Source organism: Aquarana catesbeiana, linkage group LG09 (genome assembly GCF_042186555.1).
Source record: "Aquarana catesbeiana isolate 2022-GZ linkage group LG09, ASM4218655v1, whole genome shotgun sequence".
NCBI lineage: Eukaryota > Metazoa > Chordata > Amphibia > Anura > Ranidae > Aquarana > Aquarana catesbeiana.
Genome location: NC_133332.1, coordinates 45028748 through 45055463, shown reverse-complemented (window position 1 = coordinate 45055463; position 26716 = coordinate 45028748). Strand labels below are relative to the sequence as shown.

The 26716-nt window shown below is 43.6% G+C and overlaps 1 protein-coding gene and 1 long non-coding RNA gene across 2 annotated transcripts in view; one reads left to right on the top strand and one right to left on the bottom strand.

Annotated features, from left to right (window-relative positions):
• Positions 1-26716, bottom strand: part of LOC141107567 (complement C4-B-like) — a 179969-nt gene that overhangs the window by 6309 nt on the left and 146944 nt on the right. The window contains exons 38-41 of the mRNA XM_073598404.1: positions 25601-25703; positions 12951-13040; positions 7203-7289; positions 4675-4758 (exon numbers count right to left, since the gene is read on the bottom strand). Of these exons, the coding sequence (XP_073454505.1) occupies positions 4675-4758; positions 7203-7289; positions 12951-13040; positions 25601-25703 (364 nt within the window). The remainder of the gene's footprint in view (positions 1-4674; positions 4759-7202; positions 7290-12950; positions 13041-25600; positions 25704-26716) is intronic.
• On the top strand, positions 17915-25363 carry LOC141107570 (uncharacterized). The gene is made up of 2 exons (XR_012235930.1): positions 17915-18977; positions 23061-25363. It is a non-coding gene; the product is annotated as an uncharacterized lncRNA (long non-coding RNA).

The following is a 26716-nucleotide window of genomic DNA, read 5'->3' as shown; positions in this document are numbered from 1 at the left end:
ATGGGAAGCAGGAAGCATCACTATGGCACATGGAAGGCGGGAAGGAAGGATCACTGTGGTACATGGTAAGCAGGAAGGAAGGATCACTATGGCACATGGAAGGCAGGAAGAATGGATCACTATGGCACATCGAAGGAAGGATCACTATGGAACATGGAAGGAAGGATCACTATGGTACATGGAAGGAAAGATCACTATGGCACATGGAAGGAAAGATCACTATGGCACATGGAAGGAAAGATCACTATGGCACATGGAAGGCAGGAAGGATCATTATGACACCTGGAAGGCAGGAAGGATCACTATGATACATGGAAGGCAGGAAGGATCACCGTGGTACATGGAAGACAGGAAGGAAGGATTGCTATAGTACATGGAAGGTAGGAGGGAGGGATTACTATGGCACATGGAAGGCAGAAAGACTATGGCACATGGAAGGCAGGAAGACTATGGCACATGGAAGGCAGGAAGACTATGGCACATGGAAGGCAGGGAGACTATAGCAGATGGAAAGCAGGAAGACTATGGCACACTTCAGGAAGAGAGAGAGGAGAGATATCACTCACCCGAGGCTGCATTGAGGCTCAGGGAGACATAAGGACAGGAGCACTGGCTGCTTTGAAATCTCCCACTCACCCCCCCAGGCACAGATTAGCTGCACACAGGGGTTGTGAGCGGGCACTGGGGGGACATGGGGAGGAGGTGAGGCAGGCCTAGCCTCCCTCCTTCTCCCTTCTTCTCCCTCTTCTTTTGGGATATATACAGAATACAGCAGGCGGGGATGTGTTTAGTGGGTGGGGAATGTGTGCAGTGATGTACAGTGAGTGGGAATGTGTTCAGTGGGCGGGGATGTACAGTGAGTGGGAATGTGTTCAGTGGGCGGGGATGTACAGTGGGTGGGGATGTTTAGTGGGCGAGTTGGCGGGCGGGTGAGTGGGGGAATGTGTTGCTTTGCTTGGCATTGAGCGAGGCCACGGTGCCCCCGACTGATGTCCGCGCTAGGCCGGCACCTACCTCGCCTATTGGTAGCGCCGGTCCTGCCTCTGACTGCTAGCCTCACCTGATTTGGAGTGGGATTTAGTGATGTCACCACTTGCTGCTCATTGTTCTCCTTGCTGGAGAGGAAGCTGTATCCAAGTAATTGCAATGCAAGGATCTCTCTGCTTCTGATTCATTCTGTAGGTATGTGCTTCCTCCACCTCTCCTGAAGCATTTTCATCATTACCCCACCAGTCATCAGTGAAGCAGCGCTGAAGAAGGAATGCTCTGTTGTACTACCAAATCATCACTGACTGTGGAAACTTCACACTGGACCTCATGCAACTTGGATTCTGCGCCTCTCCACTCTTCCTTCAGACTCTGGGACCTTGATTTCCACATGAAATGCAAAATATTCCACAGTCTGTGATGATTTGGGGAGCCATGTTATCTGCTGGTGTTGGTCCACTGTGTTTTATCAAGTCCAAAGTCAGTCCATGGAGATGCTCATTTCATTTTCCAGCAGGACTTGGCACCTTCCCACACTGCCAAAAAGTACCATTACTTGGTTTAATGATCATGGTACCACTGTGCTTGATTGGCCAGCAAACTCGCCTGACCTAAACCCCATAGAGAATCTGTGGAGTATTGTCAAGAGGAAGATGAGAGACACCAACCCAACAATGCAGATGAGCTAAATACCACTATCAAAGCAACCTGGGCTTCCATAACATTTCAGCAGTGCCACAGGCTGATCACCTCCATGCCACACCACATTGATGCAGTAATTTATGCAAAAGGAGCCCCAACAAAGTATTGAGTGCATACTATACTGTACATGGACATACTTTTCAGTAAGCCAACATTTCAGTATTAAAAATCCTTTTTTTTATTGGTCTTATGTAATGTTCTAATTTTCTGAGATACTGAATTTTGTGTTTTCACTAGCTGTAAGCCTTAATCATCAAAATTAAAAGAAAGAAATGCTTGAAATTTGTCACTTTGTGTGTAAAATAAATTAACTTTTTGATGATATTCTAATTTTATGAGATGCACCTGTATATTGCTGTGAAAGAGTATTTGCCCCTTCCTGATTTTTTTTCTTTTTTTTTGCATATTTGAACACTTAAATGATTCAGATAATCAAACAAATTTTAATATGACACAAAGATAACCCAAGTAAATATAAAATGCAGTTTTTAAATGATGTTTTCATTCATTAAGGGAAAAAAGCTGTCCAAACCTGCCTGGCCCTATGTGAAAAGACGAATTGCCCCCACCTTGCTAAATCATGCATGAACTGTAATTAACCACATTTTTTGGAAAGCTGAGTTAATTTCACTTGCCACACCCAGGCCTGATTACTGCCAGACCTGTTGAATCAGGAAAACACTTAAATAGAAGCTGTCTGACAATGCTAAAAGATCTCAAAATTCAACACATCATGCCGTGATCTAAAGAGATTCAAGAACAGATGAGTTACAACGTAATTGACATGTATCAGTCTGGAAAGGGTTACAAAGCCATTTCTAAGGCCAGCCTACCAAAATTACTCCAAGAGCACAATGACTACTCATCTAGGAGGTCATCAAGGAACCCAGAACAACATCTAAAGAACTGCTGTCCTCACTTGCCTCATTTTAGGTCAGTGCTCATGATTCAACAATAAGAGAAACTGGGAAAAAATGGCGTCCGTGAGAGAGTTCCAAGGCAAAGGCCACTGCTTACCAAAAAGAACACAAAGGCTCGTCTCACATTTGCCAAAAAAAAAATCTTGATTATCCACAAAACTTGGGCAAATATTCTGTGGACTGATGAGACAAAAGTTGAACTTTTTGGAAGGTGTGCATCCCATTACATCTGGTGTAAATCTAACACAGCATTTCATAAAATGAACATCATACCAGCAGTCACACAAGGTGGTGGTAGTGTGATGGTCTGGGGCTTTGCAGCTTCAGGACCTGGACGACTAGCCATAATTGATGGAACCATGAATTCTGCACTCTACCAGAAAATTCTGAAGGAGAATGTCCGGCCATCAGTTCCTGACCTCAAGCTCAAGCACACTTGGGTTATGCAGCAGGACAATGATCCGAAACACACCATCAAGTCCACCTCTGAATGGTTCAAAAAATGGCCTAGTCAAAGTCCAGACTTAAATCTGATTGAGATGTTATGGCATGACCTTAAAGAGGCTGTTCATGCTCAAAAACTCTCCAATGTGGCTGAATTATAACAATTCTGCAAAGAATAGTGGGCCAAAATTCCTCCACAGCGATGTGAAAGACTCATTGGCATCTATCGCAAATGTTTGATTGCAGTTGTTGCCACCAAGGGTGGCACCACCAGTTATTAGGTTTGGGGGCAAATTACTTTTTCACAGGCAGCCAGGCAGGTTTGGACAGCTTTTTTTCCCTTAAAAAAAGAAATCATCATTTAAAAACTGCATTTTGTATTTACTCGAATTATCTTTGTGTAACGCTAAAATGTATTTGATGCTCTGGATCATTTAAAAGAGAAGTATGTTTTGTTTTTTCCCCATCATACTTACCTAGGTGGATGCTGCATCTGTCCCCCGGCACCTCTACACTGAGAACTGGGGACTGAACACTGCCGATGGCTTGGTTCTCACAGCTCCCCGAGCAGAGAGTTGCTGACTGTCAATCAGCAGCTCTCTGCTCTGCCCCCCCAAATCCCCCCCCCCCCCCCCCGCTCACTGGAGTGCTGAGATGTGGAGGGGAGCGGCCATCTTAGGCTTTCAGCGGTTTGCTTAGAGGTTGAGATGGGTGCCAGTCCAGGCACCTGGTGGATCAAGGCTCCAATTGTCAGGATGACGCGCTACCTGGACTGATTCCTGTGACGTCAGCAGCGGGTGAACTTCAGTCCGCTCTCTGCTGAAAACAGGTCACAGGAGTGCAAAACGAATTGCACTACTGTGACCCATGGGAGAAGCCCAGCCAAACGAGCTCAGGCTGGACTTCTCCTTTAAGTGTGACATATATGCAAAAAAAATTAATCAGGAAGGGGACAAAAAATTTCCACAGCACTGTTTAAGTAGTTGAAAGGGTAGCTATGGCATTCTATGTTTGAATTAAATGCCCAGGTGCTCACCCACAAAGAAATCCATATAAATACAAAACTGGTTTGGAGGCACTCACGGGTCTTGCAGAGAGGAACATCAAAAACAGCAGTGTTTTTATTGTCAATATTTCGATGCAGCGTACACATGGTCGGACTTGTGCGACGGACGCCAACGGACCAAATCCGGCGGACAATCCGATCGTGTGTGGGCTTCACCGAACCTTCAGCTGACTTTTCCAGTTGCAAATCTGACGGACTTTAGATTTGGAACAGGCTTCAAATCTTTACGTCGTAACTCCGGACCCAGAAATCTGCTTGTCTGTATGCTAGTCCGACGGACAAAAACCGATGCTAGGGCAGCTATTGGCTACTGGCTATCAACTTCCTTATTTCAGTCCGGTGTACGTCATCACGTACGAATCCGTCGGACTTTGGTGTGATCGTGTGTAGGCAAGTCCGTTCGTTAAAAAGTCCGTCGAAAGTCCGCTGGAAAGTCTGTCGGACCAGTCCGGTCGAAAAGTCCGCCCGTGTGTACGTGGCATAAGTCCATCTTTCTTAGACAGCACATATATTAAGTATACATGGGCACAGGTTTACATTAAGCTGTTAACTCACTTTTCTGCAGAACTTGAAGCATTTCAACTGTGTACACTATGAACGCATCCACTGGATTCATTTCTAACACCTTCACACGGTAGCCTGCATTGTGAAGACAAAACATGACATCTAATGAATGGAGGTCTTAAAGTGTATGGTGGTGTACAGAACGCCCCCAGAAATGTAATTTCCTGCTTGTGTGGTTGGCCCACACAGAACAGAAAGAGAAGCCTGAGAATACAATGAGAAAAATATCTGCCACCAAGTACAAACGTAATTATAAATCATACACATCATACATGGAAATAAGGTTGTTAAATCAAAAACACATATTAATAAGATTGTTTATTTAACTGTTTGCTGGCCGTATAACTTAGATACAAGGTGGCTCTGCTGTGCCAGATCATGTACCTAGTATGTGATCTGGCATTTACGGGTAGGGGGCACACGCGCGCACCGCTAGCGACCCGGCTCTGCTGTGAGTTTCCAGAACACACACAGGACAGGGCTCTGCCTATGTAAACAAGGTACAGCTCTATCCTGTCAGCGGGGAAGTGCTGTATTTCTTCTTCTCATTTCTTCTCATTTTATTGAGTGGCCACGAGTCTTATTAAACTCCCTTCCGCAAAAAAGTTTTATCCCTATTGAGGGGTCACCAGTACGGTATTTGTAAATTGAAATCATATCCCCTCTCAAGCATCTCTTCTCCAGAGAGAATAAGTTCAGTGCTCGCAACCTTTCCTCATAACTAAGATCCTCCAGACCCTTTATTAGCTTTGTTGCCCTTCTTTGTACTCGCTCCATTTCCAGTACATCCTTCCTGAGGACTGGTGCCCAGAACTGGACAGCATACTCCAGGTGCGGCCGGACCAGAGTCTTTTAGAGCGGGAGAATTATTGTTTTATCTCTGGAGTTGATCCCCTTTTTAATGCATGCCAATATTCTGTTTGCTATGTTAGCAGCAGCTTGGCATTTCATGCCATTGCTGAGCCTATCATCTACTAGGACCTCCAGGTCCTTTTCCATCCTAGATTCCCCCAGAGATTCTCCCCCCAGTGTATAGATTGCATTCATATTTTTGCCACCCAAATGCATTATTTTTCTACATTGAACCTCATTTGCCATGTGGTCGCCCACCCCATAAATTTGTTCAGATCTTTTTGCAAGGTTTCCATAGCCTGCTGAGAAGTTATTGCCCTGCTTAGCTTAGTATCGTCTGCAAATACAGAGATTGAACTGTTTATCCCATCCTCCAGGTCGTTTATGAACAAATTAAATAGGATTGGTCCCAGCACAGAACCCTGGGGGACCCCACTACCCACCCCTGACCATTCTGAGTACTCCCCATTTATCACCACCCTCTGAACTCGCCCTTGTAGCCAGTTTTCAATCCATGTACTCACCCTATGGTCCATGCCAACGGACCTTATTTTGTACAGTAAACGTTTATGGGGAACTGTGTCAAATGCTTTTTTGCAAAATCCAGATACACCACGTCTACGGGCCTTCCTTTATCTAGATGGCAACTCACCTCCTCATAGAAGGTTAATAGATTGGTTTGGCAACAAAGATTCTTCATGAATCCATGCTGATTACTGCTATGATACCGTTTCCTTACTAAAATCTTGTATATAGTCCCTTATCATCCCCTCCAAGGTTTTACATACTATTGATGTTAGGCTAACTGGTCTGTAATTCCCAGGGATGTTTTTTGGCCCTTTTTTTAAATATTGGTGCTACATTGTTTTTTCTCAAATCAGCTGGTACCATTCCAGTCAGTAAAAATTAGGAACAATGGTCTGGCAATTACTTGACTGAGTTCCCCAAGTACCCTCGGGTGCAAGCCATCTGGTCCCGGTGATTTATTAAAGCGGAGCTCCGCCGAAATTTTTTTTTTTTTTTAAAAGTCAGCAGCTACAAATACTGCAGCTGCTGACTTTAAAAATATGGACACATACCTGTCCAGGGTGCCCGCGATCTCAGCACCCGAGGCCGAACCGTCTCTCGGTTCTCGGGTGCTGCCGCCTCCATCTTCGGTAAGGGAATCAGGAAGTGAAGGCTTGCGTCTTCACTTCCCAGTTCCCTACTGCGCATGCGCGAGTCGCGCAGCACAAAACGGATGGTCCCTGCTGTCTCTGGGACCCATGTGTTTGCCAACAGACAGTAGGGAGGGGGGGACAGGAAGTGGCGTAAATACCCGCAGATTCTGCGGATATCTATGCCGGAAGTGGGTGCAAATACCTGTAATATACAAGTATCTGCACCCCCCTTCCCCCTGAAAGGTGCCAACTGTGACACCGGAGGGGGGGAGGAATCCGATGAGCGGAAGTTCCACTTTTGGGTGGAAAAAAAAAAAAAAGTCCCAAACTCTATCGGCCCAGCCACTTGACCAGCTGATGTATTTCAGACTGAAATTTTTTTTTCGCTTTTAATAACAATTCCACCATATTCATCGAGCCAAGCTGGACATTATTATTTGTCTACGGAAGATGGTATGTTGGGAACTCCAAAAAAGTCTCCCCAGCATTTTGTTGCAGTTAACTCACCATACTTCACACGTGGGGAGTAACAAGCAAATTCTTGACGATCATTCTTTTCTGTAAACAGGGTCTTCCTTAATCTGGGGCAAGGACCTGCAAGACAATTAAGATGTCAAATCCTGTACAAATAAATATAAATATTCCCCATGTTTATATATTCTTATGAATATGTATATATACATATTCTTTAATATGTTTATTTCCTATGATTGTCAGCTCTGTCTCGTGGCCATGATGCTGTATATTCCTGAAATACCTCAGTCAGGAAAATACCGCATGATGGCCACTAGCTGGAGCTGACAATCATAGGAAACATATTCCATACAGTACGGTGATTATTTATGATGGCTGTGACATTCATACAGCAAGTTGTTTATAACTCCTATAACCCCAATAGTGTTCATTTATGTTGTTACTCTGAAACTGTGAAAAGAACCATGATGGTATGCAGTACAGTAACTCATAGCAAAAAGATTTCAGGATTCTGATCAGATTAGTGAAAACATACATTATGCTTGGTTGCTGCACAATGGCAGTTGAATTGAATTTCATTAGTCCCCATTGTGTGCACATATACACTATATTGTCAAAAGTATTAGGACGCCTGCCTTTACACGAACGTGGACTTTAATGGCATCCCAGTTTTAGTCCGTAGGGTTCCATATTGAGTTGGCCCATCCTTTGCAGCTATAACAGCTTCAACTCTTCTGGGAAGGCCGTCCACAAGGTTTAGGAGTGTGTCTATGGGAATGTTTGACCATTCGTCCAGAAACGCATTAGTGAGGTCAGGCACCAATGTTGGACAAGAAGGCCTGGCTCGCAGTCTCCGCTCGAATTCATCCCAAAGGTGTTCTATTGGGTTGAGGTCAGGACTTCATGCAGGTCAGTCAAGTTCCTGCACCCCAAACTCACTCATCCATGTCTTTATGGACCTTGCTTTGTGCACTGGTCCAAATCATTTGGTGGAGGGGGGATTATGGTGTGGGGTTGTTTTTCAGGAGTTGGGCTTGGCCCCTTAACTCCAGTGAAGGGAACTCTTAAGGCGTCAGGATACCAAGACATTTTGGACAATTTCACGCTCCCAACTTTGTGGGAACAGTTTTCAAGGTCCATAAAGACATGGATGAGCAAGTTTGGGGTGGAGGAACTTGACTGGCCTGCACAGAGTCCTGATCTCAACCCAATAGAACACCTTTGGGATGAATTAGAGTGGAGACTGCAAGCCAGGCCTTCTCTCCAACATCAGTGCCTGACCTTACAAATGCGCTTCTGGAAGAATGATCAAACATTCCCATAGACACACTCCTAAACCTTGTGGACAGTCTTCCCAGAAGAGTTGAAGCTGTTAAAGCTGCAAAGGGTGGGCCAGCTCAATAATGAACCCTACAGACTTATGACCACACGATCGGATTTTCCTCCAACAAATGTTGAATGTGAGCTTGTTGTCGGAAAATCCGACCGTGTGTATGCTCCATCGAACATTTGTTGTTGGACTTTCAGCCAACAAATGTTGGCTAACAGGTTCTCAAATTTTCCGCCAACAAAACTTTGTTGTCGGAATTTCCGATCGTGTGTACACAAGTCCGTCGCACAAAAGTTCACGCATGATCGGAATCAAGCAGAAGGAGCCGCACTGGCTATTGAACTTCCTTTTTCTCGGCTCGTCGTACGTCTTGTACGTCACCGCGTTCTCACTTTGGTAATTGTTGGCCAACATTTGTGTGACCGTGTGTATGCAAGATAAGTTTGAGCCAACAACCTTCGAACAAAAATCCACGGTTTAGTTGGTGGAAAGTCCGATCGTGTGTACGGGGCATAAGACTGGGATGCCATTAAAGGAGAAGTCCAGCCAAAGCTCGTTTGGCTGGACTTCTCCTATGGATCACAGGAAGGCAGTTCGTTTTGCACTCCTGTGAACCGTTTTCAGCAGAGACCGGACTAAAGTCCACTCTCTGCCGACATCACAGAGCCCGTCCAGGCTCGGGCAGCAACACGACCATGGAGTCAGGATCTGCCAACATGCCTGGACTGGCACCCAGCTCAGCCTCTCGGCAAGCTGCTGAAAACCTGAGCCGGCCGCTCCCGCCCCCTCCACAGCCCAGCACTCCAATGAGCAAGGAGGGTGCAGAGCAGAGAGCCAGTAACTGACAGTCAGCAGCTCTCTGCTCACAGAGCTGTGAGAACCGAGCGATCAACGGTGTTAGATCGCTCGGTTCTCAGTGTTGGAGTCGGGGGACCGGTGCTGCATCCACCTAGGTAAGTATGAATCAAAAAAAAAAAAAAAAATACCCATACATCTTTTTTAAAGTTCATGTGCGTGTAAAGGCAGGCGTCCCAATAATTTTGACAATATAGTGCATCAGCAGCATTTGCTGATTGTTCCCCATAATTTTTTTTTTTTTTTTTAACTCAATGGACACTTAGATGATAACGTCTTAATGTACAATAACCAAAATGACTTCAGGTAATTTTCAGAATTATCTATAAATCTATTTTTCCAATGATACATACCGGTAATTGACATAATTGCTTGTACTGGGTTTACAATTACATTGTATAGCTTACTAATATTAATTACAATAAAATAAACAAAAAATACAAAGGTGTTTCATCAACCTACAAATGCCCCTATGGATATGGCCCCAAACATCGTTTCATTTCCATCACCAAGCACTTCTCTAGAATTAAAGCGTTTGTTACCCCAACACTTCATATTCCTGATATGTGGCTGCTGTACCATGTACTTGTATGAGAAAGAATCCTGTTCTCTTTGTATCGCTTCCTTTATCTGAAATCCCTGATGTTCCTGTCAGTCCCTCTGCTTTCCTATGAAAAACGAACCACACTATGCAGGAGAGCACACCGTGGTCAGTTCTCTAGCTATGCTGGGAACTCAGTGTGTCGGACTTGTTCTGACATGCCCGCTGCACAGCCATGCACTGAGAAGCTCAGTGTACTGCTGTTTCTCCTACCCCAGCTCTTATGTAGCTGAGCACAAAGGGAATGTGATCATATATAAAAAAGGGAAAAAAGGTATTTTATATATATATATATATATATATATATATATATATATATATATATATATATATATATATATATATATATATATATATATATTTTATCTATACAAAAATGTTTTGCGTTTCATTTCCATTTTAAAGTAAATTTTTTTTTTCTTATTTAAAAATGAAATACATGATACTTACCTCCTCTGAGAAGTGGTTTTGCACAGAGTAGCCCAGATCCTACTCTTCTCGGGTCCCTCGTCCGCCCTTCTGCCACCCACAGCAAGCAGCTTGCTTTCAGGGGAACCCGAGCCGCTATTCAGACACTGAGTCGTGGTTCGGCCCTGCCCCCTCTCTCTCCTCATTGGCTCACTGACTTTAATTGACGCCCCGCTGCTGTCTCAGCCAATGAGGAGGGAGATTCCTGGGCAGTCCAGACTCTCTTGCAACATCGCTGGATCGAGATGGGGCTCAGGTAAGTATTAAGGGGGGCTGCTGCACACTGAAGGCTTTTTATCTTAATGCATATAATGCATTAAGAAAAAAAAAAAAAACCTTCTGCCTTTACAATCACTTTAGGTTGTTTTACAGGTGATCGTTTACAATCACTTTAAAGAGGCACACTCAACTTTCCCTAAACAGAGCAAAATGATATTGTCTCTGCAAAGGGCCTCCAACCTCCTTTCCTTGCCATTGCCCCCTCGCTGCATCTTCCTCCCTTGTCACCAACATTGATACCCAGTGCCTCCTGGTATAGAGAAGCATGTGGCCAGCTTTCCTGTGACAGTACTTGGCCCTAGCAACAAACAAACGTCTCCAGTCCCCCTGGTTGCCAACACCGCTGATTTCCGCACTAGGTTCAATGGAGGAAGGAGCAGAGAGGGAGTGCAGGAGTGCAGGTATGGTGGGTAAAATGGGGTCAGGGGAGGCCCTTTAGGCTAGGATTTCACTATTCCAGTCTTTAAAAAGTGATCTGTAGTGGATTGTTTTTCAAAGTGGCCACCTCCTGAATGTCTTTTTTTTCTGCCGATTGCCACTTAATAATGGGGCTACTACAACCACAAGCCAAACATCTGACTTGCAATTGGGACCTATCCCATTGACTTGAAGTGGTGTGGCCTGTCAATTCAACATGCTGCATTAAAGTGATTGTAAAGGTTCATTTTTTTTTAAACAACAAACATGTTATATTTACCTCCTCTGTGCAAGGGTTTTGCACAAAGTGGCCTCGATCCTCCTTTTCTGGGGTTCCCGGCAGCACTCCTGGCTCCTCCTCTTCTCGAGTGCCCCCCATGGAGAGTCGCTTTTCCTGGGGGCACTCGCGCGGGTGCGCACCCGAATCCTGCTGCTGCGTCCACACACAGCAGGACTCGGCTCCGCCCCGGCTCCCTTTTCACTGGATTTGGTTGATAGCAGCAGGAGCCATTGGCTATCCAATGAGGATGCGAGACAGCGGCTGGAGCTGCTAGGCTCGTGCTCGTCGTTGGAACGATCGGGTTCAGGTAAGAAACGGGGGGGCTCTGGGGGGTAGCTGCAGAGCAGAAGGTTTTTCACTTTAATGCATAGAATGCATTAAGGTGAAAAACCTTGAGGGTTCACAACTCCTTTGAGGGCCAGTTCACACCACAAGCAGTCCAGTGCGTTTTTTTTCTGCATCATAAAAGGCATGGAAAGTAGGTTATATTGTTTGTAATGGCATAGTTCACACCAATGTGGTCAGTTCCAGTAAAAAAAGTAAAACATGCTGCATTTTTCCTGCACTGGACTGTACTGGAACGTGGTAAAACGCATAAAAAACACACTGTAATGTACTGGAACGCATCAAAAATGCACCAGACCCTAATACAGTGAAAAAAACAGTAAAAAAGAAAAAAAAAAATCTGGAATGCATCTGGAAATGCATAAAAAACTCACAGGAACGTGGCAAAAATGCGTTAAAAACGCGCAGGCCGAGACGCATCCAGAACGGATCTGAAGTGCGTTTTTGTGGTGTGAACCAGCCCTAAATTTGTACAGTCTCCTCTGGCTGTATATTACAATTTAGGTGGGGGGGGGGCCACGGTGGTAAAACCAAAGTTCAGCCACCTGCTTTTACCACCTCCCAGCCACCTTTGTGCAAGAGGCCTTACAGAGACACTGTCACTTTTCATGTACTTTAGTGAATGAGGTGAAGCTGTGCTGACTTCAATTCTGTTCAAGAATCTTGTTTTTTTAAAGTTCTCATGCACATAATTGGGCATTTTATTTTTGCAAAGTGAATTTTTTAAAACAGTCAGTTAGTATATAGGACACCCCCAGAAAAGTAATTTTCTGCTTGTGTGATTGGCTCACTGATTTTCTCAGATGTTTGCACTCAGAAGTCAAATTTTAGGCATCCTCTGCAATAGGAATTTCATTTTTGGTGGGATGCTCCATAAGGATGAATTACGTCTAAAGGGATGCAGGCACTGCACCTTTCCTTATAAGAACACTGAGGTTGTCATAATGAACCAGACCCTCCCCATGCAGGAATCAGTCTTGCAAAGGTATTGTGGAACAAACAGCGTTTACTTCAGAACATAAAAAAGATAGGAATCTGCTACAAAGTTTTGTAACAAATGTGGAATTACATTTTAAATTTACCTCATTCACTAAGTTTAGTGAAAATTCACTTTGCAACGTGAACATGCTCTACTCTTTTAGTAAATCAAACCCCCTGTTACTGAATAATTGGCAAGCAGGTGGTATGCTACAAATCTTTTCTTACCTTCTGCACACTGACACACATCTTCTGAGCACAGCTTTGAAATGAAGGTGGTCCTGGAGGGGGCGCTGTAGAACACTCTGCATTTGATGCCTACCAGAGAAAAGATGATTGAATGGTTATTCTACAGCACTTAGTTGGGGAGATGATATGTTGTGTATTTCAGCAAGTATCGTTGGACCAGAAGTATAAGGCAGTAACTAGTAACTGTACATGACTGTAAATTGTACAGGGACCATCAGCAGGGGCGTTGCTAGGTCTACAAAAGATCTGGGGCTAGAGCCCATAGCAGCGTAGTAAAGAAAGTCATACACTTGGGTGGGCATACACATGTATATACAGTAATCTACGTGTGTGTGTATATATCCCCAGAGTGCCCCCGACTTACATCAGGGTCCCGAGAGAGCCCCCCCTTACATCAGGGTCCCCAGAGAGCCCCCCCTTACATCAGGGTCCCCAGAGAGCCCCCCCCCTTACATCAGGGTCCCCAGAGAGCCTCCTTCTTGCATCAGAGTCCCCAGAGACCCCCCCTACTTACATCAGGGTCCCCAGAGAGCCTCCCCTCCCCTTGGGGACCCCTGCAGAGACTCGGGGCTATGGGTATCAGATTCGGGGCTATAGCCCCAAAAGCCACCCCCTAGCAACGCCACTGACCATCAGCATCTTCGACGGAGGAAGAGGTGCCTTAGTACCCTAAGATAAACGCATCCCTATACCTTAATAACTGCCCCACACTAATATAAAAAAAAAAAAATTGAATGCATGCTGCATGTTTTATGCAGTTATCACACTTTGGATATCACAAGGTCTAATCAGCACCGATAGTTCCAGCCACCAGTGGGAGGAGTCTACGGCGGCAGCATTAAACAATGCAGACTATCAGCCCCACCCACTTTACGTCCAGGAGCTTCAAAAGCCATATGTATTGTCATTACCTGTATGACATAATTTAGGGGGAGTGTCCAGGATGACCAGTCCACTAAGGAAGGGGCTGAATGACATCATCCAGCCTGGAAGTTCCTCAGATATCATGGACTGCAATGCAAATTTACAGTACACTTCTGTGTGTGGAGTACAAGGGTAGTAGAGGGAAATGATCGGCTGCATAATGAACGTGAGTGAGTTCAACAACACAAAATCACTTTTAGGGCTTTTGTCAATGGGCTTTTGTTTGGCATTGTATGGGTCCCTTCACAAGCCTAATGCTCGGTTCACACTGCCGCGACTTGGCATCTGACTTGTGAGACCCCAAGTCACATGACATGTGAAATCCCATTTTAATCAATGAGAGCTGTTTTAATTAGCACTACTGAAGTCGCTCTGACTTTAGAAAAGGTTCCTGTACTACTTCAAGGGGACTTCTATCCGACTTGTGCCCATAGGCTTTAATAGAAGTCAGATCTTCATCTATATTGATGTGATTTGGATCCTACATTACAAGAAAATTACCCAGGCATTCCCGAAAGTCACTTCTAAATTTGCATCAAGTCGAGTCAAAGTAGTACTCAAAATTGCCAGGAAGTCGCCTGGCAAAATCCACCGTAAGTCATGTGACATTCAGGTCTCAGTAGTGTGAACCGAGCCTAAGAGAATATAGATCCTGCCTGAAGCAGGTCAAGTGCAGGTCAGAAGGAGGTCAGAAGCAACTCAGACTAATGTCATCAGCACATGCACAAAAGTTGTTGACGTTGGCTCTTATGGTGAGACTTGAGATGGTTCAGCCTGAGGACTAGACCATTGGTCCCCAGAATGTGTCCATTTACTTGCCTTTAACCAGCCCTTGTGGCACTGTTCTCCCATTGACATGATGAAGAACTAACAATGGGGCACCATTCCTCCCACTGACACCAATGAGGGGACACAATTACTTCCACTGATACCAATGATGGAGCATAATTCAATCCACTGACACCAAAGATGTGGAAGAATTTTCCCTACTCATACCATTGATGGGGTAAAATTTCTGCCTCTGAGATCAACAATGGGCGCTATTCGTCCTCATTATTGATCGCAGGCACTAGGTTTTTTTCTTTTTTTTTACTCTTACTAACCACCAACCCTGGGTTATGTTCTACTTTCACTGACCACCAAGCTCGAGGCATTGTTTAGATCTACTATCTAGTGACCAAAGAACTGTGACTTGGCCCTTCGTTTAGACAGTTTGAGGACCCCTGGGCTGGACAGCTAAGGAGCAGCAAGAGACTGTTGAGGTCATACATCTGCTCACTCTGCTCTCTTTTATCATCTTGATGTTTGTTAACATATTTACATGCAGCACACCAACTTGGCTTCCAGTCCTGCTCTTTCGTCTTCTATGGTGAAGAGAATAGAAAGTGAATGAAGGAATTGTACCTATATAACCTATATTCAGCAAGGGACTGCTTTGTCCTGTGTGCAAAATACACAGGTATATATTAAAGTGAACGCCTAGTTCACCAGTCATAGGGCTAGGTTCACACCTAACTGATGAGGTGCAGTGCTTTTTTTTTGCATGCATTGTGTGCTGTGCTAGGAAGTCTATTCAAAATGAATGGGCCTGGCATCTAACTCCAGAAATTGGATCTGCATCTTTTTTGACATTTGGAATGAACCACATATCATCGTACCATCACAAGTAGTGTGCAGTGCCTAGCACTGCAGTAATGTGCATGGGAACATGCAAATTCCTACAATACAACTGTGTGAACAGAGCCTATCCCTGCATGCAAGTTCACACCCTTAAAAACGTATTAAACCCAAAACCAAACATGGAATACTGTATATTGCAGCTTACCAATCATTAAATGCAGTGGCTTTATTCGTTTTCCTTTTTAGGCTTTTTCCCTCTGTTGTCACCTGGTGATCTGCACAGTAACACACCTCCTCCTGCATAATGCCGCGTACACACGAGCGGACTTTACGGCAGACTTTGCTCGACAGACTTTACGCTGGACTTTATGACGGACTTTCCGAATGAACGGACTTGCCTACACACAATCCACCAAAGTCCATCGAATTTGTATGTGATGACGTACGACCGGACTAAAACAAGGAAGTTCATAGCCAGTAGCCAATAGCTGCCCTAACGTGGCTTTTTGTCCGTCGAACTAGCATACAGACGAGCGGACTTTTCGACCGGACTCGAGTTCGACGGATAGATTTAAAACATGTTTCAAATCTAAGTCCGTCCAACTTTTGAGCAAACAAAGTCCGCTGGAGCCCACACACGATCGAATTGTCCGACGAAATCCCGTCCGCCGGGCAAAGTCTGCCGTAAAGTCTGCTCGTGTGTACGCGCCATTAGAGTGCTCCTGTGCTGAAGGAGCACAGGAGACACTGTAGACATCAGCATTGTCAATCTGGCAGTAGAGTAGTGTTAGATGTACTATCAGACTTAGATACACTTTATAAGCATGTAGCACCCTCTAGGGTGCTAGAGTAGGTAATGTTAGGATTTTTGTTAGTGTAGGCAAAATGTTTTGGCTTGGCTGGCAGCCAAGCCTGTGTTTGAATCTGGGTTGGGTGAGTGATCCTGGGAGGCTGGTATGACTCAGCAGGCAACATCTCTGGTACCATCCCCCTACTTCTGGAACTTGTGAGAAACTTCTAGAAGAATGGGAGGAAGGTTAGGAGGAGCTGCCTGGAGTATTCATATGGGCTCTGACCAATCCCCAACAGATGAGTTGGTAGGGGTCAGGCCCCCTCAGATCCTCAGGGTCAGCCCAGCAGGGCAGGAGAGTTCGGGTAAAAGTTGCAGATGGAGTGCTAGGAGGCTGTCGGTGGGCCCTTGACAGTACCCCCCAAGTCTGGGGGGTGACCTCGGGCCTGGGAGCTCGGGTGTAGGAAGGATCCTCTGATATCCCAAAGAAGAATCCTGTCCAGTGACACGGAAGCAAGTCTGAGGACAGCAAGAGCCAGTGAGCATGTCCGGGAGATCTCCAAGGACAGCAAGAGCCAGGGAGCATGTCCGGGAGATCTCCAAGGAGGACAGCAAGAACCAGTGACCATGTCCGGGAGATCTCCAAGGAGGACAGCAAGAACCAGTGAGCATGTCCGGGAGATCTCCAAGGAGGACAGCAAGAACCAGTGAGCATGTCCAGGAGATCTCCAAGGAGGACAGCAAGAGCCAGGGAGCATGTCCGGGAGATCTCCAAGGAGGACAGCAAGAGCCAGGGAGCATGTCCGGGAGATCTCCAAGGAGGACAGCAAGAGCCAGGGAGCATGTCCGGGAGATCTCCAAGGAGGACAGCAAGAACCAGTGAGCATGTCCGGGAGATCTCCAAGGAGAAAATAGCCAGGAGGGCTGGTGAGTGATACAGTCGGGGAGGACTGAGAGGCAGCCTGAGAGGACTTGGAGAGAGCAGTCTGAGATGGATGGAGTCAGTCTGGGAGGACTGTGGAAGATTAGCCAGGAGGGCTATTGAAAGGGGCAACTGCAGCCAGGTGGGCTGGCAGTGCCTGAAGAGGTGGTGCTGGGATCACAAACCACAGAAGAACAGCTGGGCACTAGGACTTTGCTACACAAATAAGGGGCAAACAGTCCCTGCCTGTAATGGGCATTTGCTATCTTTGACTGGGCCCTTTTGTCAGAACATCTAATGCCCCATACACACGGTCGGACTTTGTTCGGACATTCCGACAACAAAATCCTAGGATTTTTTCCGACGGATGTTGGCACAAACTTGTCTTGCATACACACGGTCACACAAAGTTGTCGGAAAATCCGATCGTTCTGAACGCGGTGATGTAAAACACGTACGTCGGGACTATAAACGGGGCAGTGGCCAATAGCTTTCATCTCTTTATTTATTCTGAGCATGTGTGGCACTTTGTCCGTCGGATTTGTGTACACACGATCGGAATTTCCAACAACGGATTTTGTTGTCGGAAAATTTTATCTCCTGCTCTCCAACTTTGTGTGTCGGAAAATCCGATGGAAAATGTCCGATGGAGCCCACACACGGTCGGAATTTCCGAAAACACGCTCCGATCGGACATTTTCCATCGGAAAATCCGACCGTGTGTACGGGGCATAACAGTGTACCAGCTAGTCCTGGGATTTTTTTTGTGCTGCAAGCAAGTATGCTGGCAAAGCTAAGGAGTGTGTAAATAGACTGTACAGAAGAAGTTGTTCCTGAAGTTTTGGAAGTCAAGTGGGCATCCCATTAAAGACCCCTAGCCCCATCTGAGTTTATTCCCATCAATACAACACAAAAAAAAAAAACAGAGCGCTGGACTGTTTCCTGACTGCAATGTGCTTGTGAAGATGCAGTGTGCCTGGCTGTGCAGGGTGAGGGATCCCTTTCTACTTGCGACTCCTAAGGGGGTGCGCTACAAGCAGTTACAGCAAAAAAGTTTTTTTTTTTTCTTTTGGGATAAAGGTTTTACATAAAAAAAAATTAAAATAAAATCTGATCATTTTAAGCACTTGTCACCCCTGTAACTGCAAGAGAGCTTGTTCTGTTGAAAAACAACAGACTTACTGGCAGAATCAGCAGATGAAGATAGAAGAAAAAAGAGCCTAAAAAGAAAAAACAATGCAGCCACCACATCTGAGAATTGATAAGCTGCAATATAATTGATAAGGTTGGAAATAATAGGTTGGAGTTCTACTTAAGTTGTTTTTCATTTTATGTATAATATGTGCGTGTCAGTTGTAAGACGTAGCTTAAGTCTTTCCAGATGTGTCCAGCGTCATGTATGTTGAAATTATACTGCTTGTTACCTTATATGGAAATTTGCTCAAACTGATGCTTGTGTAACCAGCCTTATAAAAAGCCCCAATAAAGAGCCGACAGGTTCAGTTGAGAGTACGGGACCTTTAAGGCTCGGATCTGATATACAGAAATCTATATTCTGTGTCTTATTTCTTTGATAGCTAAATTTGGCAAAGCAATATAAACTAGAAGCAGTTAAGTTGAAAACTGCACTTAACATTTCTGGCGCCCGGAAGTAGGGACACACCGATGACACTTCAAGAGGTGGATGAATTGGACTGACGGAACAAAAGGTCAGGCATTCCGGGAACCACAGATCAAAAAACCTGCGCAGGTAAGAAAAAGCTTTATTTTTCTTATATTCTGTGCTCCCCTGATTTGTGCCTATCCGTTCTGTCAGTTACGGTTCTCCTGGTTTTAAAACACCAGCCTCTGTAGTGGTGAGTCTAGAATTACTGCATATTGTGGTTTATATTGCTGGAATTAATTGTTGTTTTGTTTTCTGTCTGTCTTGTTGAGAAAGTGAATGAGCCTTGCCTAGGTTGGTATGAATTGAAAGAATATCATCCCAATGAGCAGTAGAATGCGTCCTTAACCTCGCAAGAGGACTTTGGGGGTCTGCCGCTTAAGTTTGATATTCAATTTAATTCATAAACCATAGACGGGTTGAAAGTATAAGCCCTGTCTGCTCCATAAAGCAGGGATAAGAGTGTATGAGAGGGATCCCAGATACAGGGGGAATGAGGTCTCCATAAGCCCGGAGATCTAGTCGGATACCTGGTCACTTAAAGGAATGCTTGTATATGTGTAGCTGCCATTCTGGTCATAATATTTGTGAGTTGGCTAGCATATAAAGTAATTCGATTTCAGAAATCTCATCCTGGAGAGGTTTTTAGTATTCTGGCACCCTAGGAGGAAGGCAACGAGGAACTAGTGTAGCTTTTTTAGTATTTAGTACTGTACACTAAGTGTCCCACACGCTACCTAGGCACGGACTGTCAGAATGGGCCAGCAGAACACGAAACCCCGTCAGGGAATTGTGGTGCATTATACGGTGCCACAGATAAGAACATCTATGGGAAAGATGAAGCATAGGACTTAAAGGATGTCCTTCGTAAATTTAAGGTGAAAGGAGCAGCGGGTTTAGACCTGGATGTATGGAGTGAAATAAAAAGGGACAGACAAGGAGAGGTGTTAGAGAAGCAATGGATGAGTCAGGTTCAATGCTTAATTAAGGTCTCAAATAGAGCAAAAGAAGAGGGGTGGAAATATAATTCAGATTGTGATGGTTGGGATATGAAAGACAGAAGAATAAAAAAAAAAAAAAAAAAATGTTGAAATTTTAAATAATCTTAGTTCAGCCATCCCACCCCCATATACTGACATAGTACGTAAACTACACAAGATATATCCTGAAATTGAGGGTAGAGGATGGGTTTTGTATAGCAAAGCCAGCTGCTTTCTGTAGATTTTTTTTTGTGACACAGTTAATGAATACACATGAAGCAACCTGGCAGGATGGGGAGGATTTATGCAGACATAAAATGACTCTGACCCTGTTTAACCAGTTTATGACTGACCTGCAGACGAGCTGAGGGGGGATGGCAATTTAGAGACAGGAGGTCAGACACATAGACTCAAGGGCTCCTTTTATTGCTAGATTAGAAGCTTTCTGTCAGGCAAAACAACAGGAGAGGGGGTCCATATCACTCATGAAACAAATGCCAGGACAGACTGTATCAGAATTTTACTTATCTATGGAAAGTATGATGGCAGATGAGGGATTGGATTTGGCTCTGCCAGTCACGATCTGAGCCTTCAATAGACAGTTTATGGAAGGATTAATTCCACAGATAAGTGAAAGACTGAAAGCCTGCATACCACCCTTAATTTGTTGCGATTTTTGGCAGAAAAAGGTTGCAAGGTTAATAAGAAAAAGTTGCAAGTGTGTCAGAAAAAGTTATCTTTTTGGGACATTGTATATCACAGGGCACAAGACATCTCACTGAGGAGAGGGTTCAAGTGATAAAGGGAATGTTACCCCCACGGAATTTCAAACAATTGCATATGTTTTTAGGTATTGTGTCATATTGTAGACAATGGATACCACATGCTAGCGCTTTGATGCAGCCATTATACGATTGTTTGAAAATTGTACCGTATATGCTTACAGAAGTAGCTTATGAGTCGTTTGTCACTTTGAAAAGGTTATTGATTTCTGCCCCGGTTATTGGTATTCCAGATTACACCAAGATATTTTATTTGTACATTGCTGAAATCACTGGACACGCCACAGGTGTTTTGACACAGGCACATGTAAAACAAAGATCCGTTGCTTAATTTTCAGCAGCATTAGATCCAGTGTCCAGAGGTTCACCGTCCTGTGTATGGGCGGTAGCAGCGGTGTCGATAATCCTAGATAAGTCATCAGAAATTGTTCTAGACAATCCAGTTGTAGTGCATACCACACATGAGATACATGCAATCTTGTCTCAGGTACAGCCCAAACACATTTCAATGGCTAGGCAACTGAGGTTACAGTGTACTTTACTTTTACCTCCAAATGTTACTTTTCAGCGCTGTACAACTTTAAATTTGGCTACCTTTTTGCCTCTTCAGTCACCAGATTTGGCAAGGGGGAATAATAGTGCTAATAAGGAAGAAGAAGAGGAAGAAAAAAAAAATTCTCGAGAACTTCTGATAAGAGAGGACATTCTAAAAACAATGGACTTTTTAGTTTTTTTGACTACTGATGAAATAATTTATCCATCAGATATGTTGCAGTTTTTATATATCATTTTTATGTGACAGGACATGTTTATTATATCAAGATGAGATATTTTTTACACATCATTTTTTACATTCATATATAGTGTATTTTCAGAGTTGAAAGGGTTAAACATCCCTACAATAGAGTCATTCTAGTTAGAAGGAACATCTGGTGATAATTAAGACAGAGTACATTTTTCTTAAAGGTACATGTTACAGATACACCAATTTTAAATGCTGAGCACACTTTGTACATAGATGGCAGCAGGTTTGCTGATGACAAGGGTAAATATCACACAGGGTATGCTGTAGTGACTGACACAGGTGATTGAAACACAGCCCTTACCAGCCCATATGTCAGCACAAGAAGCAGAATTAAAAGCTTTAGAACAAGCCCTAGAATACTTAAAAGGACGAGAAGGGAATATTTACACTGACTCTGCCTACGTTTATGGTGTAGCGCACGATTATGGCCATATATGGAGGGCTAGAGGTTATCTGACAGCAGCAGGTACACCTGTAAAACATGGAGAAGGGATTAAGAGAGTTCTGAACAATCTTTAAAAGGTTAAACGAGTGGCAATCATGAAGATAGTGGCACACACGAGCGCAAAAACAATTGAGGCAAAAGGAAATGCATTTGCAGATTTGACTGCAAAACAGGCAGCTCTAGGGGAAGGAAGCCCTGAGACCTTAGCAGCGGTAGAGGTGAGTATCCCAGAACCAACATGGCAGCAGCTGAGTAAATTACAGGAGCAAGCAGGGGAGAGCGAGAAAGATAAGTGGGTCAGAATGGGAGCAGCACCAGACCTTGACAATGTATGGAGGGAAGGAGGCAAAGTATGCCTGCCTGCCTCTCTGTACCCAGCAATGGCAGCGGCAGTTCACCTACCCACACACGTCAGTTCCAATTCCATGTATAGGATTGTGAACCAAGGATGGCTCGCCCCTGGATTCAGTAGTACTGCAAGAAACTACTGTGCAGCCTGCCAAATCTGTCTCCTGAATAACCCAGGACAGAGAGTAAAAACCCCACGGAAACACCAGGTCCGGGCCCAATACCCCTTCCAGAGACTGCAAATTGACTACATACAAATGCCTAAGAGCGGCCCCTTTGAATTTGTCCTCGTGTGTATCGATTTATTCTCGGGTTGGCCCGAAAGCTATCCAGTAAAATCAGCTACAGCAAAAGCCACAGCCAAGAAACTGATCACTGAGTTAATACCTAGGTTTGGTCTTCCTGAAACCATAGAATCAGATAGGGGGATACACTTTACAGGAGAAATCATGCAGAATGTGATGACCATGTTAGGGGTTCAACAAAGTTTCCACACCCCTTACCATCCACAGAGTTCAGGATCAGTGGAAAGAGTAAATGGGACAATAAAGTTGAAAATACAAAAAGCCATGCAAGAGTTAAACAAGCCATGGCCAGAATGCCTGCCTTTGGCTTTGTTCTCTATAAGATACACTCCAACAGGGAAAACAGGATTATCCCCATATGAAATACTTTTTGGGAATGCACCTAGATTAGGTCTATACTTTCCACAGAGTATGCAATTGCAATGTGATAGTTTGACTGCATATGTGATACAATTACAACAACGTCTAACTAAGATCCACAAAAGTGTGTATTCTTCTCTTCCAGACCCTAACTCAATAGCAGGTACACATACACTGCTACCAGGAGATTATGTATATGTTAAGAAACACACCAGAAAGACATTGGAACCTAGATTTGAAGGTCCTTATCAAGTGCTTTTGACCACAGCCACTTCAGTGAAATTGGAAGGAAAAGCAGCCTGGATCCACGCATCACACTGCAAAAAGAGTCTTGAACCGAGAGAAACAGAATGAAGATTCTTCTATGATAATAGTGCTTGAATGTTTTCAAATGTTTGTTTATACATGGACTCCGGGTATCAATGTAACAGTTCATGAAAATAGTACTGATCTTAGATGGGTAAATCAGGATAAGAGTATAACACAATATCATTACTACGAATGGTATTTTGTACCAGTAAGGAAATGGGAAGCACAACAGGAGGATATATATACAATGGCAACATTATGGTTTCAATATAAAGATAGAAGACGCTCTACCCACCATCTTCGAATCTTCTCTATTAACTCCTATTCCTAGATCTTGCATAAATGTTTCGGTATTACAACAGAAAACAAAAAACAAATTTAATGTAACTTTTCCCCAGCTACCAGAATAATGGTATCGCCGAGAATGGTATGATACAGTTCTGGGAGCTGCAGGAACTGGAATGGGAATAATGAATGGGATACAGATGGAAATGATACAAAATAAGTGGAAATGTGCAGGAAGTCACATAGCTGATAGTTTAATAATTACAAGCAAATGGTTACCTACAACATTCGAAACACAAATTAGCTAGGTACAATTAACTAAATATCTCAATATTATGGTTAATCACACAGCACTAGCTAGTCTGAAGTTGTGGAAAGAAAATCAGGAGTTTATAAACATTACTCAATGTGCTTTTTCTACACTATCTTATCACATTCAAATCGCACTTGGATGAACTATTTCAAGGGTTTGAATTTAGAAAGTATATGGTTTGAAGTACCAGGAAAAGAAGTTGAATGTGAGGAAAGATGGTGTGCTGGAAGGTTTGATGTATACAAAGTGGAGGAGGTCCAGGTAATGTGTAAGTTAATAGTGATGCCACTCCTGATAGGAAAGGATCTACCTGAATTTTGGTATCCTGAGATTTATGGACACTATGTAGATACACAAAACATGACTCATGATCTAAGTTTATGTGTTAAAACTAATAAGGGAATAGTCTGTGGAAGAAATTCTCCAGTCTATGAACTTTGCTTATTGAAACATCAATCTAACATATGTAAATTTCAGAGATTACCAGCAGGTGTAGGAAACAGATTTATGGAGATAGGAACACAACATATTTGTTTAGTCACAAATGATCAGGAAACTATGGAAAGTTTAAATAAAACGGCCCCTTTTTCAGGATGCGTAAAGAATGTTAAAATGCTTAAATGGCAAAATGACACTTTCCTTTTTGAACCAGATGCACATAGAATATTTAATCTAGAATGGACGGTAGATAATCTTACTGATACTACTCCTTTTATAATATCATTAGAGCTCTTACAGCAAATCTTAAATGAGTCCGAAATACTTAGAAAACACATAGAGACACAAGAACATACCCTTCAAAATAATCTAATATCTGCGGTTATAGATAAAGGGAAATTAATACATTTATCCTCACAAATAAGAGATGAAACAACACATCATTGGTATGATGTATTTGCTGGATGATCACCCACTGCTACGGCAATTTTTAATTGGATGCTTAATCTGATACTTATTCTAATTTTAGTTTTTGTACTGCTTACCGTGATAAACTGTTGCTTATATAGGAAGATTAAGGTATGAACAGATAGAATGGAAAGAGAAAGGTATTAGGAACTCCAATGACAAAAAGGGTAACTTGACATCACCCCTTTTCTATTCTCTTTGCTTATAAGATGCTGGTATGGATTTGAGGGATGAGGGTAAATAAAGAAGACTTATCCTCCTCTGACAACCCGCGGTCAGGGATAGTACTCTTTGAAGTATCGGCTGTTCACTTGTTTGCAAGGACCCAGAATCGGGGAGGGGATGATGTCAAAGGGGGAAATTGATAAGGTTGGAAATAATAGGTTGGAGTTCTACTTAAGTTGTTTTTCATTTTATGTATAATATGTGCGTGTCAGTTGTAAGACGTAGCTTAAGTCTTTCCAGATGTGTCCAGCGTCATGTATGTTGAAATTATACTGCTTGTTACCTTATATGGAAATTTGCTCAAACTGATGCTTGTGTAACCAGCCTTATAAAAAGCCCCAATAAAGAGCCGACAGGTTCAGTTGAGAGTACGGGACCTTTAAGGCTCGGATCTGATATACAGAAATCTATATTCTGTGTCTTATTTCTTTGATAGCTAAATTTGGCAAAGCAATATAAACTAGAAGCAGTTAAGTTGAAAACTGCACTTAACATAATCAATGTTTGTTGTTGGGTTTATTACTGCTTTAAATACAAATGAACCTTGTTATTGTGTCTATGTACTGTATACGACAAGGAAGGAGAGACATCTTGATGACCTATGGCCTATAGTGTATAGGTGCCGGTAAAAAGATCAAACGCGTTACCTGGCTCGTAAAAGTCATACAAGATGGCAGAGGCGGGCTGCAGGGGGGACACCTTCACTGTCTGATAAGCCTCAAATGTCACAAGTTCCCGATTGCTGGTGACCTTTAACAAGGAGAAATGAATGTCCATTATAAAATTGTTTGTAGCAAAGTCTTTGAATCAGTGGTACAAACAATGAGTATTTTGTACAGGTGAGTTCAGTATTCACGGCCTATTTTCTCAGGACAGTTTTTTCTTTAATAAGTTGAATAATAAGAACTGTCCCTACTGAGCGATCAGCTTCTCCCTTTTTTCTATTCAGGGCAAATAAAAAAGATGAACCTGATTGGATGTTATGAGCTGTACAGACATTGACACTGATAATTTTTTATCTCGAGGTGCAATACTTTTTACTGGCTCATTACCTTGAATTAGACCCCTTTCACAATGAGGCGTTTTTGCGGCATTTTAGCGCTAAAAACATCGTTATTAAAATGCTCATAAAACGCTCCCCATGCATCTCAATGGACCCTTTCACACTGAGGCGTTGTGCTGGCGGGTCGTTGAGAAAAGTCCTGCAAGCAGCATCTTTGGAGCAGCTTCTGAGTGTTGAAAAAAGCGCTTCAAAAACGTCAATCTCCTTTGAAATGAATTGAAAGCACTGTAAAAACGCCTGAATAGCACCTATGATCTGCCCTGAGCTGTAGAAAAGTCACATGATCTCACAAAAAGGTAAACATGCAAGCAGAAAAGAGAGCATCTACATGTAGGGGGTTGGGGTTGTTCTTTGACTCCCATGCTTTAATAACGCTTGAAAACGCCCACAGTGTTGCGGTAATTTTACTGCTAGTGCCCCAAAAAATGCTGTAAAAGCGTGGTAAAAACGCTAAGGCGTTTTAGGGCATTTTGAAGTGCCTCAGTGTGAAAGGGCTCTTACGCAGGTTATTACGAAGCCTTAAATGGCCAGCTTTAGGCCTCTTTCACACTGGGGAGCTTTGCAGGCGCTATTGCGCAAATAATAGCTCCTGCAAACCGACCCGAAACAGCCGAAACACCCGTCCTGCCAGCGCACTGGAGCGGTGCGCTGGCAGGACGGGAAAAAAAGTCCTGCTAGCAGCATCTTCGGAGCATTGAAG